Genomic DNA, 17982 nt, shown 5'->3' on the forward strand with positions numbered 1-17982 from the left:
TTCATTCCCCCCCCCCAATCATGTTATCCTTGATAATGAAGTGTGTTTCTCAAAAGCAATGTAAAGATGGGCCACTTTTCTCTAACTCAGTCTGTTACTTTGTGTTGTGCCTTTTTATTGAGGAACCAAGATTATGAATTTCAAGTTATTAGTCGACAGTATTTTTAATTTTTTTGTTATGGTGTAGCTTTTTTATGCCTCTTTTGGTTAACTGTTCTTGAATATTTATTCCTTGTATCCATTTGAGAGTGTTTAACTTTATCTTCACACTTAAATATTCCTTCTAGTACCCTCTGTAGAATTGTTTTAGTAGACATAAATTCCTTAAATCTGTTGAATTTTTTTTTTTTTACTTCTTGAAAGTTACAGTTTGACCTCTACACATACATCTTGGTGCATGCATACATATACAGATAGATGGATGGATGGATAAATGGATGGATAGATAGATAGATAGATATCTTAAATTGACTATGGAAGTAAAAATAGATATAGTCAATTTAGATAAAAACAACATCAACACTTTGAGAAAGACTAATTTTTTTTTTTTTTTTTTTTGGTTTTTTTGAGACAGGGTTTCTCCATGTAGTCCTGGCTGTCCTGGAACTCACTCTGTAGACCAGGCTGGCCTCGAACTCAGAAATCCACCTGCCTCTGCCTCCCAAGTACTGGGATTAAAGGCGTGTGCCACCACCGCCCGGCGACTAATTTAATTTTGATGACATTATTACTGTAATTTCTAGACAGGAGAGATAGCTTGGCAGTTAAGAGCAATTTCAGAGGCTGGGTTTCAGGTCCCAGAACCTACATCAGGCAGCTCAGAACTGTCTTTAATTCTAGTTCCAGGAGTTTACACCCACTGCACACAATACACCCATAAAAATAAATAAATAAATAAATAAATAAATAATCAATCTTTAAAATAAAAAGCAGTAATTTCATTAATTAATTTGATTAATTTTTGGTGCTGGACATGAAATCCTGGCCTTGTACATGTTAGGCAAGCACTCTTTCCCAAGTCCTTGAAACAGCAACTGCTCAAATCTATAGAGGGATCTACTTTTAAAACAAAATCATGATTAAAAGACTTCTTATTATTATAAACTTTATTATAAAATATTTTAAAATAAAAACATGACACAGAAATTAGCCGGACTCAAACTCTATATATGATGGCTAATCTTGGTTGTCAACTTGACTGCACTTGCAGTCAGCTAAATCCTAAGGAGCTGGGTACATCTTTAAAGGATTCTCTTAGTCTGATCATTTGATGTTGGAAGATTTAACCTACGTTTGAATCATTCGATGTCAGAAAGCATACTGTAAATCTGGGCTATATCTTCTCCTGGCAGACCAGAGAAGAAGGAAGCTTTTGCTTTTTTTTGCCTGCATGCCCTTATTCTGGCTGACAAGTTCATCTCTCTTACTGCTGAGGCTTCCCTTCACTGGCATTGCAACTTACTTCTTCAGTATTCCAACACAGACCAAAAATCAGCTGAGGCACCCAGCCTTGTAGACTGAACAAATACTGGATTCTTGGGAAGCAGCCGCTGTTAGACTATTTATATCACAGCCTGTCTGTTAGCCACTCTAATAAAGGCCATGTAAACATTTAAATGGAATATATCCTCCAAGAAAACCTGACTAGTACAGATTGTAGTACCAGGAGTGATTCTATAGAAAATAAAGTATAAGGATGAATTTTTTAAATTTTCTGGAGCAGACTTTTTAACTTGCTGGCACCTACAGTTACTGGAGCCCCCTAGAAGCTTAGAGAGCACTAAGAATCCATGGTGCGAAGTATGTGAGGAATGTGCTGAGATAAATACATTTCCTTATTCTGATTGGCCTGTTGAGGAAGAGCGAGGAATTTACTGACTCCATGCATAAAACTTTTGACAATTTGTAGAAAAATAAGGAAGATAACTGAGCTATCTGGGTTACTTCTAGCACCTTTGGACTCATTAACAAAAGAAAAAAGTGAACTTCCTGATAAAATTAACAGACTTCTAGCATCTCAGTACACAGTGACAATGGAAAACAACGAAGGTGCCATCAATTAATGAAGGGCACAGATGGATAAGAAATTGGATCCTATAGCTTGGGATAGCAATGTGTAGGAAGACCCTACTGAGGCTGAGGACTTTGAGCTCTCAGATTCTGAAGGTTTTGTCTCACCAGAGGAAGCAGTCTTGCCACCCCTAGCAGAGGATGTATCCTCACCCTGACCTCCTGAAAAAAAAAAATTGCCTTTTCTGCCATTGCCTGGAAGAATTAACCCTTCTTTGCCTGTTGATCCAGCAGTGATTTTCTGTGTAGGAGATGCCAGGCAAGACAATATTGATGTCTCTCAGGGCCTACCAATGTTGCCTCTAGACCTATAGAGCCTATAGGCTCCTATAGGGGAGATAGAAAGTGTAGTCCATGTGTATGCTATACCACAGAAGAGCTTAATGAGTTTGTTAATTCATTTAAGCAGAAGTCAAGAGAATACATGTGGGGGTGGATTTTAAGGGTGTGAGATAATGGTGGAAGAAACATAAACTAGATCAGGTTGAGTTTATTGATATAGATCCACTGAGTGGAGGTTCAAGGTTTAATATGGAACCTCACACAGTTTTGGGTTTTTTGTTTTGTTTTGTTTTTTGTTTTGTTTTTTTTTGTTTGTTTGTTTTAGTTGTCAGGCTGGAGAGATGAATCAATTGCTCTTCCAGAGGACTTGAGTTCAATTCCTACCACCCACATGGTGGCTCACAACTACCTGTAACTCCAGTTCTAACATCCTCATGCAGACATACACCAATGCTCATGAAGTTAAAGAAAAAAAAGTATCAAGACCTGTTTCTTCCAGAAAATATCACCAGTGGTTCACTCTATTGATAACATTATGCTGACTGGGCAGAGAGCAGGAGGTAGCAACCACTTTAGACTTGTTGGTAGCACATATGCACATCAGAGGATGGGAAATGAACCCAATCAAAATCCAGGGACCTTCTACCTCAGTGAAATATCTAGGAGTCCAGTAGTGTGAGGCATGGAGAGATATTCCTTCTAAGGTGAAGGATAAGTTGTTGCACCTGGCCCCTCTCACCACCAAGAAATAAGCACATTTAGTAGGCCTAGGTGGATCCTGGGGATAGCACATTCCTCACGTGGGTGCATGACTTTGACCCATATACTAAGTGACAAGGAAAGCTGTTAGCTTTGAGTGGGGTCTGGAACAGGAGGCTCTTTAACAGGTCCAGGCTGCTCTACCACTTGGGTCATATGATATGCAGACCTGATGGCACTTCAGGTGTCAGTGGCAGATAGTGATTGTTTTGGGAGCCTTTAGCAAGTGAACAGTTAAATCATAGAGGGGAGTTCTGTTTCTCTAGAGAAACCTACATCTCAGTTACCTTCTATACAATTAGAATAGCCATTCTGAAAATGTGGGCTTCACATTAGATTTCAGACTTTAACTATCAATTAGATATTTTATACATTAGTCTACCACAAAAAAGAAAAGAAAAGGAAAAATGAATGATAGATTTGGTAAAACTGGAAAAACAATAGCCAAAGCAATTCTAAAGAATAAGAATACTTACAAAAGTATCGTAACGCCTAACCTCAAATTATACTACAGAGCTATAGTGATAAAGGCAGCCTGGTACTGTCATAAGACACATAGGGCTAAAGAGACAGTCATCACTTCATGCTCTTCCAGAGGACTCAGAATCAGTTACCAGCTCACATGGCAGCTTACGACAGTCTACAACTCCAATCCCAGGGGATCTGATGCCTTCTTCTTACCTCTGCAGGCACTAGGTCTGCATACAGTGTACATCATATATGCAGGCAAAACTCATACACATAATAATTTTTTATAAGTTAAACACTTCATGGGATCAATGATAGGACCTAGAAATAAAACAATAAAGTTATACCCACGTGAGTTTTTACAAAGGATTGAAAAGCACACCTTTGCAGGGAGGGAAGATAGCCTGCCTATTCAACAGATGGTCTTGACAAAGTCTGCTGTCAAGAGAATGAAGTAGGATTCATATCTTTCAGCACTTGTCAAAAGTCAATTCAAAATAGATCAAATACTTTAATTTAAAACCTGAAATAGTGAGACTACTAGCTGAAAACATGGAATACTCTAAGATCGTGAGTTGGTAGAACTTACACAGCACAGAAACTGGCCTCAAGCATCAACAGCTGTGACGTGGGTCTGTCTGAACTGAAAAGATCCCCACACAGCAAAAGAGACCATCAGCAGAGCAGACAGACCACCCACAGGATGGGAACAGGTCTGCACCAGCTATGATTAGGGAATAAAACTGCCAGTCCACGAGTGAGCTAATGAAGAAATAGACAAGTTTTCAAAATAAAGAAAAAGAAAAAAGACACAGAGATGGCCAATAACTATTTTGAAAAGTGTTCACTAATCCTAGCCTTCGAGGAGATGTAAACTATTTTTGAGATACCATCTTACCTCAGTCAGAATGGCTCTTGTCAAATTAACAACAAATGTTGGAGACAATATGGAGACTGGGTAACCATTATTCACTGCTGGGGAGAGTGCAAGTTAATACAACCATTATGGGAGTTAGTTTAGAGGTTCCTCCAAAACTTAAAGGTAGAACTACCATACGAACCATCTACACCTCCTGGGCATGTGTTCCGAGAACTCCGTAAGCTTCCTGCAGTGTTTGCACGCTCATGCTCATGCTGCCTTATTCACTTTAACAAAGGATAGGAGTCAGCCTAGTAGTCTATCAACAGATGAACAGAGCATAAAATACGGTACAAATATAAGCTGGAATCCTATCACCTCTAAAAGAAACATCACAAAAAGTGTCATGAAAATGGGTGAGCTTAGGATATATAATATTAAACAAGGTCACGGAGTCTCAGAAATAAAAACTATGTTCTTCCTAATATTTGGATCCTAACCTATAATGAATGTATAGACACAGATATGGATGTGTACACTTGGAGGAAACCTGCTTTCTTAAATATGAATTACATTGAAGCACAACCAAATAATTGATCTTGGGAAACTTTCTAGGGTATTTAAACTAATAAAATAAACCTAAGAAGGGTTGGTTTTGACTGTCACGCTTGTAAAAACCCCTAAATAAATAGACTCCAGAAAAAAACAGCAATTAGTACCAGTATCACAAAAAGAGGGGCAGATGCCATATAGTTAGCCACTACTAGAAGCCTTCAGTGTCATGCCTAAGGAGATGGGCTGAGAGGAAAATGAGATGTCATCTAGCTGAGCCTCGAGAAAGCCAAAAGTAGCATCATAAGAATGTGGTCTACAGAAACCAGACTCTGAGAAAGTATAAGATAAACAAACCAGAATATTCATCAACAACAGAAATTACAAGAAAAGGTCAAAAGATAAATTATAAGAAACTTAAAGACCTGTCAACCAGTTTCAGTACAGTATTTGGTGGTGTCTTTCACACACCCTTTATAAACAGGTGCTTAAGACATGGAATTTGCTGTAACATTTGTCTCCTAGGACTGCCAGAAGCGACATCCATAAAGTCTGACTTTATGATCAACCTGACTGTCCAAATGTTAGCTGAGCAAGGATGGCACCAATAGACATGATAACATGGTTGGGGGAAAGCTTGCAAGGCCTCAACCCTTCACAAAGACTACAGACAACTAAAGAACGGTGGGGGGCAGGAGAAACCATCTTCCCTAGCATGCCAGTTGATTGTCCAATACCAAATGGTCAGCACTGAAAACATACATGCAAGTTACCGTACTCTGACTGAGCGGCTTGTATTTGTGTAGTTAGAAATATACATGTGTGCGCATGCGCACACGCGTACACATTTATAACAATTAATGAAAAAAAAAGAAGCCAAGAATTTGAAAACAAGCAAGGAAGGGTATACAGGGACACTTAGAAGAAGGAAGCAGGAGACGGAAATGCTATAATTATATTTATAATCTCAAAAATTAAAAAAATAATAATTTTTTTCAAAAGAAGACAGGAAGTGGGGAGGAGGGGTGGGGAGGAGGGGCAGATCTGGGAGGAGTTAAGGAAGGAGTGGAGGGTGGATATGATCAAAACATACTGTATGAAATTTTTAAGGAATTCTGCACATTTTAAAAAATTAAGGAAATGGTTGCTCAGTAAGTAGGTTGTTGGTTATTCATGCAGGTAGGCACAGGCTTGCCATTGTCTGACAAAACGGAAAGGTGTTGCTTTCTGCTTAGTTACAGAGGATCATGGGATTGTGATCCTGTGGTTGAAGCAAAAGCAGCACTGTTTCTGTTTCTCGTTACTGTTTCATCCTAATGCTACTAATGTGGTGGAGACATGGAGTTTGCTACATTTCATTATCTTCATTCAAAGTCTCTGTTTCGAAGAAAGCCATGCCTTACCCCCTAACACTCAGCCTGCGGTGTGTTTCAGATAGCAGAGCTTGTGGCAGCTGAATTCTTTGATCAAGGAGACAGAGAGAGAAAAGAACTTAACGTGGAGCCGGCTGTAAGTCTACTGCTTTGTTGGCAGAACTCTTCACTGCATTTTAAAATTAGATGCTTGGTTCTTACTGTGTACATCAATCTGCTGTCTGTCTTCAATCCTTTGGTGCTGGTGTGACAAGCGTGTGACTACGCTTGGTTAAAGTGTATACTGTTTCTCAGCACTTTCATGACACCTTTCCTCGGGTTTACTACGTAACACTTTTTTCTTTTTAGAAGAATTATACATTACAAAATTTACGAATTATACATTACAAAAATTTACAAAAATTACAAAATTACAAAAGCAAGCTAGGAAGATGAACATTGCTTACACATCATGCCCGGTATTTTCTTGTGGTTTGTTTTCTCCACTTTAATGTAAAAAGGCACTTTTATTTCTAATAGGATCTTGGGTGTATATGGATCATAATAACATGAAATAAATGCAGCCACAACTTAATTCACTTCCTTTGCTGTACTATTTGCTGCTTTCATCGTTACCAACAGCACACTGATAAACAGCTGTACTGCCCTTCTTTACGATTCTGTGGAGATAAATTTCCATAAGGGAACAGTGACTTTGAGTGTTTGCATAGCAACCTATTGATATGAATGTATGCATCTCAAATGGGAGAGAAGGATTCTTCTCAAACCACTTATGTTTTAGTTACTTCCTTTTCTTTGTAGGATTGGGAATACATACATATACATGTACATGTACATGTATGTGTATGTGTGTGTATATATGTATATATGTCCATCTGTATGTATTTATGTATGTTTGCCCCCCTTAAGCTAACCACCGATTCATCTTTTTACAGCCAACCTTTCCTGTGTCCCTTGAATAAATGCAGATCTGTTTGTGTGTATTTTCAGGATCTAATGAACAGGGAGAAGAAAAATAAAATCCCAAGTATGCAAGTTGGGTTCATAGATGCCATCTGCTTGCAGCTGTATGAGGTATTTACAGAGAAAATACTAGAAATACCAGATTGCTAAAATTAGACTAAAATGTTATGGATTGAATCTGAAGTGCATCAAAGAGATTGACACTAGATGCATATTTTTGCTTCTAAGTCAAAAACAATCCCATAATTATTACTGGTATTGTTTCTTTTTGCTGACGAATATAATGCCTGTACAGAACAAGGGATACATTTCACATTTGCTGTTTCACGGAGGCTTTGACTCACTCTTGTATAAATATCTGTGGAGTGCCTAGGGTGTGCTGGACACTGACATAGTAATTTAGGGGATGCTCAGAAGCGTGTGCTGGTGCTGTCCTCGGGGGGATATTTCCTGCATACTCTGTGTTAGCCTAATCTTGATAAAGTTTAATTTTAGCTTAAGTACAAAAAATAGTCACCCAACTCTTTTTTTTAACTGCCATATTATGGCTTAGGTGCCTTAAGGACATTTTTTTTCTTAGACTTTTTAAAAGGAGGCAGTTACTGGAATACAGGCTCCGGTTTCCACCCTCTGTCAGTTTCACTTCTTGGCTTTTTGTAGCTTTTGTTCTTCCGGCAAAGGGATTCTTCTAATATTCAACATTTAGATGTTTATTACCCTAGTACAGAAGGGAGATGGTGTCTTTGTTTCTAAAAAGTTCAAATGGATTTAAGTTTTATTTATTTGAGAAATTATCCTGGAGTTATCATAAAAGGTTAAGACCAGAAAAAAACTACAATTTTCCAACCCAGACATTGCAGATTCAGTAACTAGATAGGTAAAGTTCATCTTCCACAGAGAAAGAATATTTGCCCCAAATGTGTAGTTAGTGCAGAGCCCAATTGAGAATCCAGTGTTTTTGTTCTTATTCCAGGGTTCAGTGTTCTATTGCTGTGAAGAGAGACCATGACCAAGGCAGTTCTTATATAGGAAAACATTTCATTTGGGCTGGCTTACAGTTTCAGAGGTTTAGTCCATCATCATCATGGCCAGAAGCAGACAAGTACTGTACTACAACTTCATCCATAGGCAGAGGGGGAGAAGGGGAGAGGGAGAAGCTGCTTGATCCTGGTCCTGGGCTTTTGAAACCTCAAAGCCCACTCCCAGTGACACATTTCCTCCTAAGGCCACACCTCCTAATCTTTCTCAAATAGTGCTACCCCACTGGTGACTAAGCCTGTAAAAGCCTATGGAGGCCACTCTTATTCAAACACCAAAAGCACTGAGAGGTTTAATACAGCCTGCAGATGAGGATGAAGGGGACCATAGGAGAGAAGACACCAAAGGACACTGAGGAAAAGGCCACCCCATGTCCACCTCTGGAGCACTGTCTCCCCACTGACTCCAGGGTCTTTTGGCTAGTTTCCTCCTTTGTGTAGAAGTTCTTCCTCAGAAGCAGCTAGGAGCAGTATTTTAGGTACCCGCAACCCTCCTGTGTATGACCAACACCTTCTCTGTTGGTTGAATAAAGAGCTTTTCTCAGTTGGTAATACTCATGGCTCTTGACTTTTCCATCCCTGAAGTCAGAAAGAATGGTGTAATCAGAAGAGCCATTCTAGAGTCCACTCTGTGGTACAGTTTGTGTGCGCACTCTTTATGTTGTTGGGAATTCTGTTTGATCTTGACTAGTGTCTTACTTTTATCGTGAAAGTGGTGTGCTTTCACTGCAGATCAAACGGAGCATCCTGGGAAGCAAGCCGGAAGATAAAATCTCCCATGATCTTACTATTCAGAGATAGCTACCGATGTTGGTGTGTGTGCTGTAAGATGTCTTCATGCCATTTAATGAAAAAAAAAATGATTTTTGAAATCCATGATATAACACACATAGTTCTGTGACAGATTTATGCTGAGACATTTTTTTGTTTGTTTGTTGTTGTTTTGAGACAGGGTTTCTCTGTATAGCCCTGGCTGTCCTGGAACTCACTTTGTAGACCAGGCTGGCCTCAAACTCAGAAATCCACCTGCCTCTGCCTCCCAAGTGCTGGGATTAAAGGCCTGCGCCACCACTGCCCGGCACCTGAGACATTTATAACGACCATAAAATACTTACAAAATATTACTAAGCCTTGTTGTTGGGCATTTGTCATGCCTATAATACAAAGAACGCTACAGCAAATGTTCTTGTAGCTAAATGGCACTATGCTTGGTATATAATAATAACCTTCGTGAAAATCTTGCATTAAAATTGTACATTTTATAAAGCTATTTTGTGGGAAAGCACAGGTACAGCTTCCCACAGCACCCTCAGGAAGCGCCAGCTTGCACAGAGTAAGATCGTATAAGTGAGCCCCCACGGCTTAGTGTTTACATATTTTTAAGACTCATTTTTATTCTTAATTATATGTATGTCTTTTGTGTGCAGTTATAGTGTGTGCCAAGAGGTACAGGTGTTCCTAGAGGCCAGAGCCTGTGGACCCTCTGGAACACTAGGTTACGAGGCTCCAAACATGAGTGCTGAGAACCAAACCCAGGTCCTATACAAGAGCAGTATACGCTCTTAGCTGCCAAACCATCACTTACACCACACGCCCCGCCCCTCGCTGTCACGCTCCCTCAGTATTACTTTAAAATGCCTGTACTCACTTTGTCCCTGAGTGTGCCTCCTTAGCCGTGTAGCCTAAGGGGAATCCCTGGCAAATACTCTGTATGTTTCTAGGACTTAAGAAACCGCCATCTGTGGCGCTGCTCGGGCAACGAATGTGGCCCCGGTGACAAGCCTGTGGCAGAGGGTTCTCTCTAGTTGTTTTCCTTTTTTTCCCTTAGGCCCTCACCCACGTATCAGAAGACTGTTTGCCCTTGCTGGATGGCTGCAGGAAGAACAGACAGAAATGGCAGGCCCTCGCAGAACAGCATGAGAAGATGCTCTTTAATGGGGAGAGCAGCCAGGCCAAGCAGGACTGACAACCTCCCTCAGCCCCGCCCCCACCCCACTCCCACCGTGTGCAAACTGCCCTAGGCCTGGTTCCACCATACACTATGCAAACTTGAGTGCACTTTGCCACTGCTGTATTTTATTTTTGCACAACTTTTGAGAGCGTGAAGTGTTTCAGAGAGTGCTACCTGCTTTGCATACTTTTGTTTTATGCCACTGAAGTGGAGCGATCAATCTTGCCCGCTCTAACGCTCTGATAAGAACGGTGTAACATTCCTACACTCAGCGTTGTCATGCTTGGGAATTATAAATAACTGACCTTTGTGTTTCTGAGTCACCAGTCTTTCAAAACACGTTAAAAATCGTTCTCAAAAGTGGGTTAGGGGCGAACTGAATGTGTTTGAGGACGTTTAAAGCCATCCTGATATTAATGCTGAATGGCTGTTAGGGAGAAATGAGTATCTTTTAATTTGTCAGAAGTGTCTTAACCAAGTTGAAGAACTGTGATACAAGAAAACGTGGTACCTAATTGCCCTGCTCTTTCTGGGATGGGGAGAACTTGCAGTACATCTTTGTGGTTCCACCCCATCCATGCAGCCGCAGCCCTTCAGTATGCAGTTTCAGCACTGCGTCTAAAACCCGGGACATAGCACACAAAAGACACACACACACACACACACACACACACTGTCCCAAGAAAGAGTGTATGCTAGAAATGGGAGGGCCTTGGATCGCCCTCAGCCAAGAGAAATGTTTTACTTGAAGGCCGTTCTTACAAGCCACATTTTTAAATACTGAAAACTTTAAAACTATTTGTTTTTTTACTTTTCTTTTCTCCTTAATTCAAAGTTTCAACAGAGCCGTGGTCACAGGAGCACCTGCCTGAAGGCAGATGTGACTACAGATATGCCAGTGCAAGTTGAGTCTTTATTCCTTCTGCCAACTGAAATTGACAGGGAAAAAATATTAATAATTCTATGAGCAGCAGAGGGTTGCCTCCGATAGGCAGGCCCATCATTGAATTCAAAGGAGCAGTATGTGTAAATCTTCCTGCCCAAACAAGACAGCATTCAGTATTGGAAATAGAAAAAGAATCAAACCAAGCAGCTGCATTAGGGGACGAGTATCTGTCTGTTCCAGATTGCAGAAATGTTTGTGTTTGGGCAGAATTAGGATTTGATTTAGTAATTTCTACCCCTTTTCCACATCCTTCCAAAGAAGGCAAAATATTTGGTCTGGGTTCCTAGCATCAATTTACATTAAAATGGTTTCTTTCTCCCTTTCCTTTTTGCTTAAAATTCAACATTGTTATTTTAATCCTGTGTATGTATATTTTATTGTGGCTTTGTTTTTCCTCAGCTGTGAAAAGGCAAAGCAGGTGTACTGATATTGTTTTGTATTGGTCAAGGCTAACCCAGGGAATTGTTGCCCAATGCTAAATGTATTCTTGTTGTAATACTTGTATTTTTTTTTTCAGAATTTTATTTTATTTTTATTTCATGTCATTATAGATGAAACCTGTGAGGTTGATCTACTGCCCTGGTGTGTAAATGATACAGACTGTAACTAATAACAGTCATATCAGCATACTTGTACATGCCCATGCAGAGTATAGATGCACGGCTTAGAGGACATTCTACAAGCCTGGCACTGTGCCCCACACACTGTGACAGAGCAGCTGTGTTGAAATGCATTCATATACATGTGTACCTTCTCCACACTCCTCTGACTTAAATCACTGAGAATATTTTTAAAGGTGACAGATTATATGTGGGGGATTTGTCAGGGGGATTTGACAGGCAAAAATTCCTGTGTAGATTGGAAATGATTTGGCTTGTTTTAGGTAATGGTTTGTTTTACTCTAGCCATTGACATAGGAAAAGCACTGCCATGCCTGTGATGTTTTATTGGTGGGTGTTTTAGTTTGGACAGAGGAGGATGCCATTTCATTCAAATAATTTTTATTTTATAGGAAAGCCAATCCTCCATACATGGATCTCTCTCTGTGGTACAAGAACACAAATCATAGTTTTCGTTCTTAATGTGAATTTTGCCTTTGTAGTATCTGCTCGAGTTGGAATGTATTTATCACATTATATTGTTATAATTCCTCTCTCATGCTGTCATGAATCAATAATGCCCATAATGAACAAGAAGGTGTTCTTGTCCTGGACTGTTCATTTGACAAATTGCTTCGATGGCTGTAGTGAAATAATATGATATCATTTCATTTTAACTGTCAGCCAGAAAAATCCCCGTGGTTTGGTAACTTGTCTTTCTGATCTTAACAAGTTTAGAAGTCGCCTTTGCCAGTCAGGATGCTTAACCCAAGGAAGCTGTGGTCCTCACGGAGTTAGGTTTGGACAAAGCCCGTGTGTGAGGGCCATGTTCCAGGAAGCAGGTAGCTCTTAGGCTCTCCTTATGGGCCTTTGAGACCACTGTTGGGAAAAAAAACGGGGTATTGAGGTAATGACTTCATCGCACTGGTCATGTCTTCCTTGAGTTCTTGAGATGGACCACAAGTACTATTAAGTCTCCACACAGACCTGGCTCAGGGCATACATGTGGGATGATACTCTGTCACTGGTTGGCTAATTATGACAAAGAACTTCTTTTAGCAGCAGCATGGAGATAAGGGTATATATGAAAATGTACTGGAAATACTGGTTTCTTGGAGGAACTTGAGTCACAGAAATTCTTGCCTACGTACAAGTTAAGTGCCTTTCCTCTCAGAACGTTGCCGAAGCGTGAGGCTTAGCACCTATTACATTTCCAAATTTCCTGTGCTTCTCACTAGATTACACTTCTAAACCTTATCAGGTAAGTGGCATGGCCTTTTTCTTTAACTTGATTTAAGATGAGAAGAGACGAAATGTTCTCTGCTCTCCTGTAAACAGCTGTCTCAGATAAGGTGGCAGAATTTAATTACCGAGTATCAACCATGCATCAGCCTGTTTTTTAGTAAATCCTCTCCTTATGTTAGGTACAGTGCTCAGATGCTGAAACAGCAGGAAGTCCTGTGAGCTCACGAACCACCCAGGAAATGACTAAGGGCGTCATTTCTCATCCCGCCAACCTAACATGCAAGCGTGCAGGGCATTCCACCACGTTCCTCTGCATCTGTAACGTACACACTATGCACTTTTATCCAAAATTTCTTAAGAATATGTCAGTGAACATTCTGTCTTCCTGTTGGCATGGGTCATTTACCTTGCCGATAGCTTTAAGAACACCTTACGTAAGGAATCACCTCTTCCACAACATAGGTCATGTTTCCATATTGCAACCAGACACACAGAGAGAGACAGAGAGAGAGACAGAGACAGAAAGAGAGGGAGAGATCAGAGTTCTCACAGACTATTCAACTGCAGATTTGGACCCTATCTGACCTCTCACAGAGAGCAAAGAAGGAACTATTAAAGCTTACCTCACCCTTCCACCTTGTTATCAAAAGCCTGTGTAGACATGTCTTGAATGTCATTGAAAGTGATGTAAATAGCTCAAAAGTAAATTTCTATTACAGTTTAAGAACTCTAACGAACCATCACTCGCCACTGTTGATGATCTATTTGTACTCTTACGCCTTTTCAATATATCTGAACAAATATATAGTTTCTGGCACTATTTTTATACTAGCATAAAAGAGTTACTATGTAAATTATGTTTTTGCTGTGAAGTCATCTAAAAATGACTGAAATGTTGGTCTCTTTCCTTTCCTCATCCCACATTATAAGCCATTTCCAATGATCCTTCTGTGGGAGTGTCGCTCTCCAGAAACACACGTCCTCCTGCCCCAGGTCCCTGTGGAGTCACACCTGGTCAGGGCAGGTGGGAAGTCACCATGTTGTCGGCTGTCATTTTGCAGTGCTGTAAAAATAAAGTGAACAATCCAGAATGTGTGTGGTGTGGTCACTTGGAGCTCTGAGGCTGCGGGCTTTACTCTGGGAAAGCCAGCCAGCTGGTCTGAGAGAACTGTACACTGTGGCTTGATCACTAGTTAGTCCTCAATTAGACTCTTCGACACTAGTCTTTTCTTATCGGTAATGTCTCATGCTGCCAGTTTTAGGGTGGTGTTTCCCACCATAATGGCACCATGGAGGGCCGTGGTATTATTAACAACCTGATGTCCGCAGAGAGCTAAAACTTAGGTGTTTCCTTCTTGCCCATGGCTTGAACTAGAGTCAAGTCCAGATGTGTACCTTCACAGCCAATGCTAAGACTACACCTTGCTCTCTTTGAATGTAGCGTTTTAAAAGTCCCACATCCAGTCTTATTGGATCGAATGTACTGTCTGAACAGCAGCTTTATGAGCAGCGTTTCTCAGCCACTTTGGTTCTGTGGGTATCATTCCTTAATTTAGTTCTGCTGAGAAAGGTTAATGTAATGCCTCAAGGGACTTGCTGCTGTTTCTGGTATAAAAGACAACGTGGTATAGATATTAGGTTTTTGTTTTTGTTTTTTGGTGGTGCTAGGCAAGCCCTCTTAACTGGTTGGGAAAACATCTCACCCCAAAGAGTGCCACCAGTACCCATAATAGAATTCTTAAAATTTCTGACCATGAGGGGGCGCCAGAAATTCATTTGTATTTTTTTAAAAAAATACTAAGTGGCCATAAAGAATAATTAAAAACTGCTTCTTCAAATGTTTTTAGTAACTAAATATAAAAAGAACTCCAACTGAGAACTTCTGAAAGTAATGAAAAATTCATCTGTCTATTAATTTCTATGAAAATAAAGCTTTGTTTAGTTTAGTTTAAGTTGTTTGTTTAATAGAGTGAGCACTCGGAGAAGACTTTCTCCAAGCAAATAATAAGATTACTTAGTTCTCTGCTGCTCAGAATTCCACTCCTGGAATTTCTTTCTGTAGAAATAGGAAGCAGTTAACAACTTCCTTAAACATACAGTCCTGGGGTTGTCTCTCAGCAACCAGGAATTCTACAGGAATTCTAATGTACAACCAGGTCCTACATTAAACACAAAGACTTTAGTATTTTTAAGGAATATAGCATTAAATCGCCAGAGACATTGAGTTTGCATTGAGTAGTCTCCGCTTCGTGCTACACTCAGCTAAAGGTCTTGGGGTTAGGAGAAGGATTTGTAGCTAACAAGCCAGTTGTTTAAAAACCCCAAGAAATGGGGATGAAAATCATAGTTATTTGGAGCCAAAAATCCTAATTAAATAGTATGCATAATAATCATGATAGTTTTGAACATTAATATGTCCTGAAGTATTGTGCTGAGCCACGGCTCACATTTTCTCTTTGTGTCACTGTTTGTCTTTCTCGAGGAGACTAGAGAAATTAGATGAGACTCCTGTCAGCATTTTCTTAAGGTCTGTGTTCCCACTTTCCTAACTGGGTGTCTAATCTCATGTGCACTGGTTGAGTGTTCTCATGTTGACACAAGCTTAGACATATCTGGGAAGAGGGAATCGTAATTGAAAAAAGAAATGCTTCCATCAGATTGTCTGTAGACTAATCAGTAGGACATTTTCTTCATTAGTGATTGATGGGGGAGGGCCCAGCCTGTGGTGGGTGGTGCCACCCGTGGTGGGTGGTGCCACCCCTGGGCTGGTGGTCCTTGTTGCTCTAAGAAACTGGGCTGAACAAGTCTTAAGGAGCAAGCCAGTAAACAGCACTGCTCTATAGCTTCTACTTCAGTTTCTGTCCCCAGGTTCCTACCCTGACTTTTCTTCATGCTGTGCTACAACTGTAAGCTGAAATAACACACACGTGCACGCGCGCGTGCACACACACACACACACACCCTCGACTTGCAAGTTGCTTCTGGTCATGGTGTTTTATCACAACAATAGAAAGGTAAGGGACGGCCCCACGTTACTAACTCTGTGTCTAATCTCATGTGCTTCTATGGGCAGTACCAACTGGACTCAGTGGATTATAAAGAAACGAAGCTCAGGAAGGTGGCAAGGTAGGAGGTGTGTCTGAGGATGTAGGGGAAGCTGTGGGGAGTGGGAATGTGATCAAGATAGAGTCTACGCATATTTGAAATTCTCAAAGAACTTATGTACTTTTAAAAATAATTTTCTGGTCTCATTGATTTGACTAGACCTAGAGGAAAGGTCTCTCCTGTCTACTTTCTCCTCTGACTCCTCCCCTTCCGACTCCTCCCCTTCCGACTCCTCCCCTAAGCCTTTTTCTCCACCTCCCCTTCTACTGCCCAATCACTGGCTCTAGCCTTTATTTTACAAATTCAATTGGACAGAAGGTTCACAAGATTCACTCCTCTGCCGCCCCTCCCAGGAAAGTGGAACTACCATCAAAACACGAGGCTGGGGCTATCCACAAGAAGGGGCTAGAGAGAGATGCCTCAGCTTTTAACAGCACTTGCTGCTTTTACAGAGGATCTGGGTTCAGTTCCCAGGACCCACATAGCAACTTCCAACCATTAGTACCTCCAATTCCAGGGGATACAACATCTTCTTCTAGCCTCTGGGGTTACGCATACATGAAAGCAACATTTAGACACATCGGATAAAGTTAATTCTTCTAAAATAATAAAAAATCTTATTTAAAATATCTACAAATTGTTATACTTACGAATTATAAGTAGTGAGAGGTTTATAAAGTATAAAGAGTAAATATTATAAGTGTATAAAATAAGGCGTACTCTATGGGCATATCAAGAGCCCAAAATAAAGGTAATTAAAAACCTAAGCCATTAGCATGTGAGCATATGCTCCCTCAAACCAGGAAATATTCCCGCATCTTATCATAAAGCGGTTTTAGGTTTGAGAGCGTGAGACTCTTGCCTAGCATACAAGAGACCCTGAGTTTGACCTCCGAACTATTAAAAAGTAAGGACATTTTTATGCCCATCTCTTCAGGGAGTATGGTCCTGAGACCCTGTGGAGCCTCTGAGGAATGACCGATCGTGGAGGTCAAGCCTCATAAGGACTCTGCCCTCCGCGCACACTGAGTGGAGGATCGTCTTGATTTGTGCTGAACTGGGATGGAAACTTGTGGACCTTTCCCTCTTTTCTTTCTGTCCTTCTGCCTCCCAAGTGCTCTGATTCACAATTATGAATCACTACACCTAGCGCTAAGTGCGTCTTAATATGATAAACACACATGTTCGTGTGTGTGTGTGTGTGTGTGTGTGTGTGTGTGTGTGTAAATTTTTTGGTTTACCCTCTCATTCACACAAATAAAGGTTTGAATATGATTGTGGTAGAGAGTTTGTAAGCACACAAAAGAAATCTCAGGCCAGTGATATCCCTGGCACCTGACAAAAGCAAGAACCAAATGTACTCAAAGAGAGACATCTACAAGCAGTCCTTCCAGTTTCCGCAGAAATCTCACCACGAGTTCATTATTCATGGTTGCAAACATGAAAACGCAGTTCCCAGAGTGTGCTGCCAGAGTCCAGAGATAAAGATCAGAGAGAATCTCGAGTTCATACAGTGGAACCTTTTGACAGTGTTGCAGAATCAAGGATTCCTCATCCCTAAAGGGATACCCTTGGCCTCTTGCTTCACCTGTGATGCAACCCATTAAGAGGTCTGTTTGAGGAGTCACAGCCTTTGTCCACATTCCTTGAAGAGATAACCTAATTTAAAACAACAACAACAAAAACAAATGCATTTTGGTTTTTTGCCATATTGGATTCAGTACAAGTTGGAAATCTTAATCGTGGCAAGTCCCAAAGCCTTCAAAATTACAT

General features: G+C 40.6%; 1 protein-coding gene across 2 annotated transcripts in view; it reads left to right on the forward strand.

Moving 5' to 3' along the window:
- Pde5a (phosphodiesterase 5A) overlaps positions 1-14195 on the forward strand; it is a 120972-nt gene extending 106777 nt beyond the window's left edge. For both annotated transcript variants that reach the window (XM_034500262.2, XM_034500263.2), the window contains exons 19-21: positions 6425-6499; positions 7354-7437; positions 10192-14195. In XM_034500262.2, coding sequence (XP_034356153.1) covers positions 6425-6499; positions 7354-7437; positions 10192-10329 — 297 coding nt within the window. In that variant the 3' untranslated portion in view covers positions 10330-14195. The remainder of the gene's footprint in view (positions 1-6424; positions 6500-7353; positions 7438-10191) is intronic.
- The last annotated feature ends 3787 nt before the right edge of the window (positions 14196-17982 follow it).

Source organism: Arvicanthis niloticus, chromosome 4, assembly GCF_011762505.2.
Source record: "Arvicanthis niloticus isolate mArvNil1 chromosome 4, mArvNil1.pat.X, whole genome shotgun sequence".
Lineage (NCBI taxonomy): Eukaryota > Metazoa > Chordata > Mammalia > Rodentia > Muridae > Arvicanthis > Arvicanthis niloticus.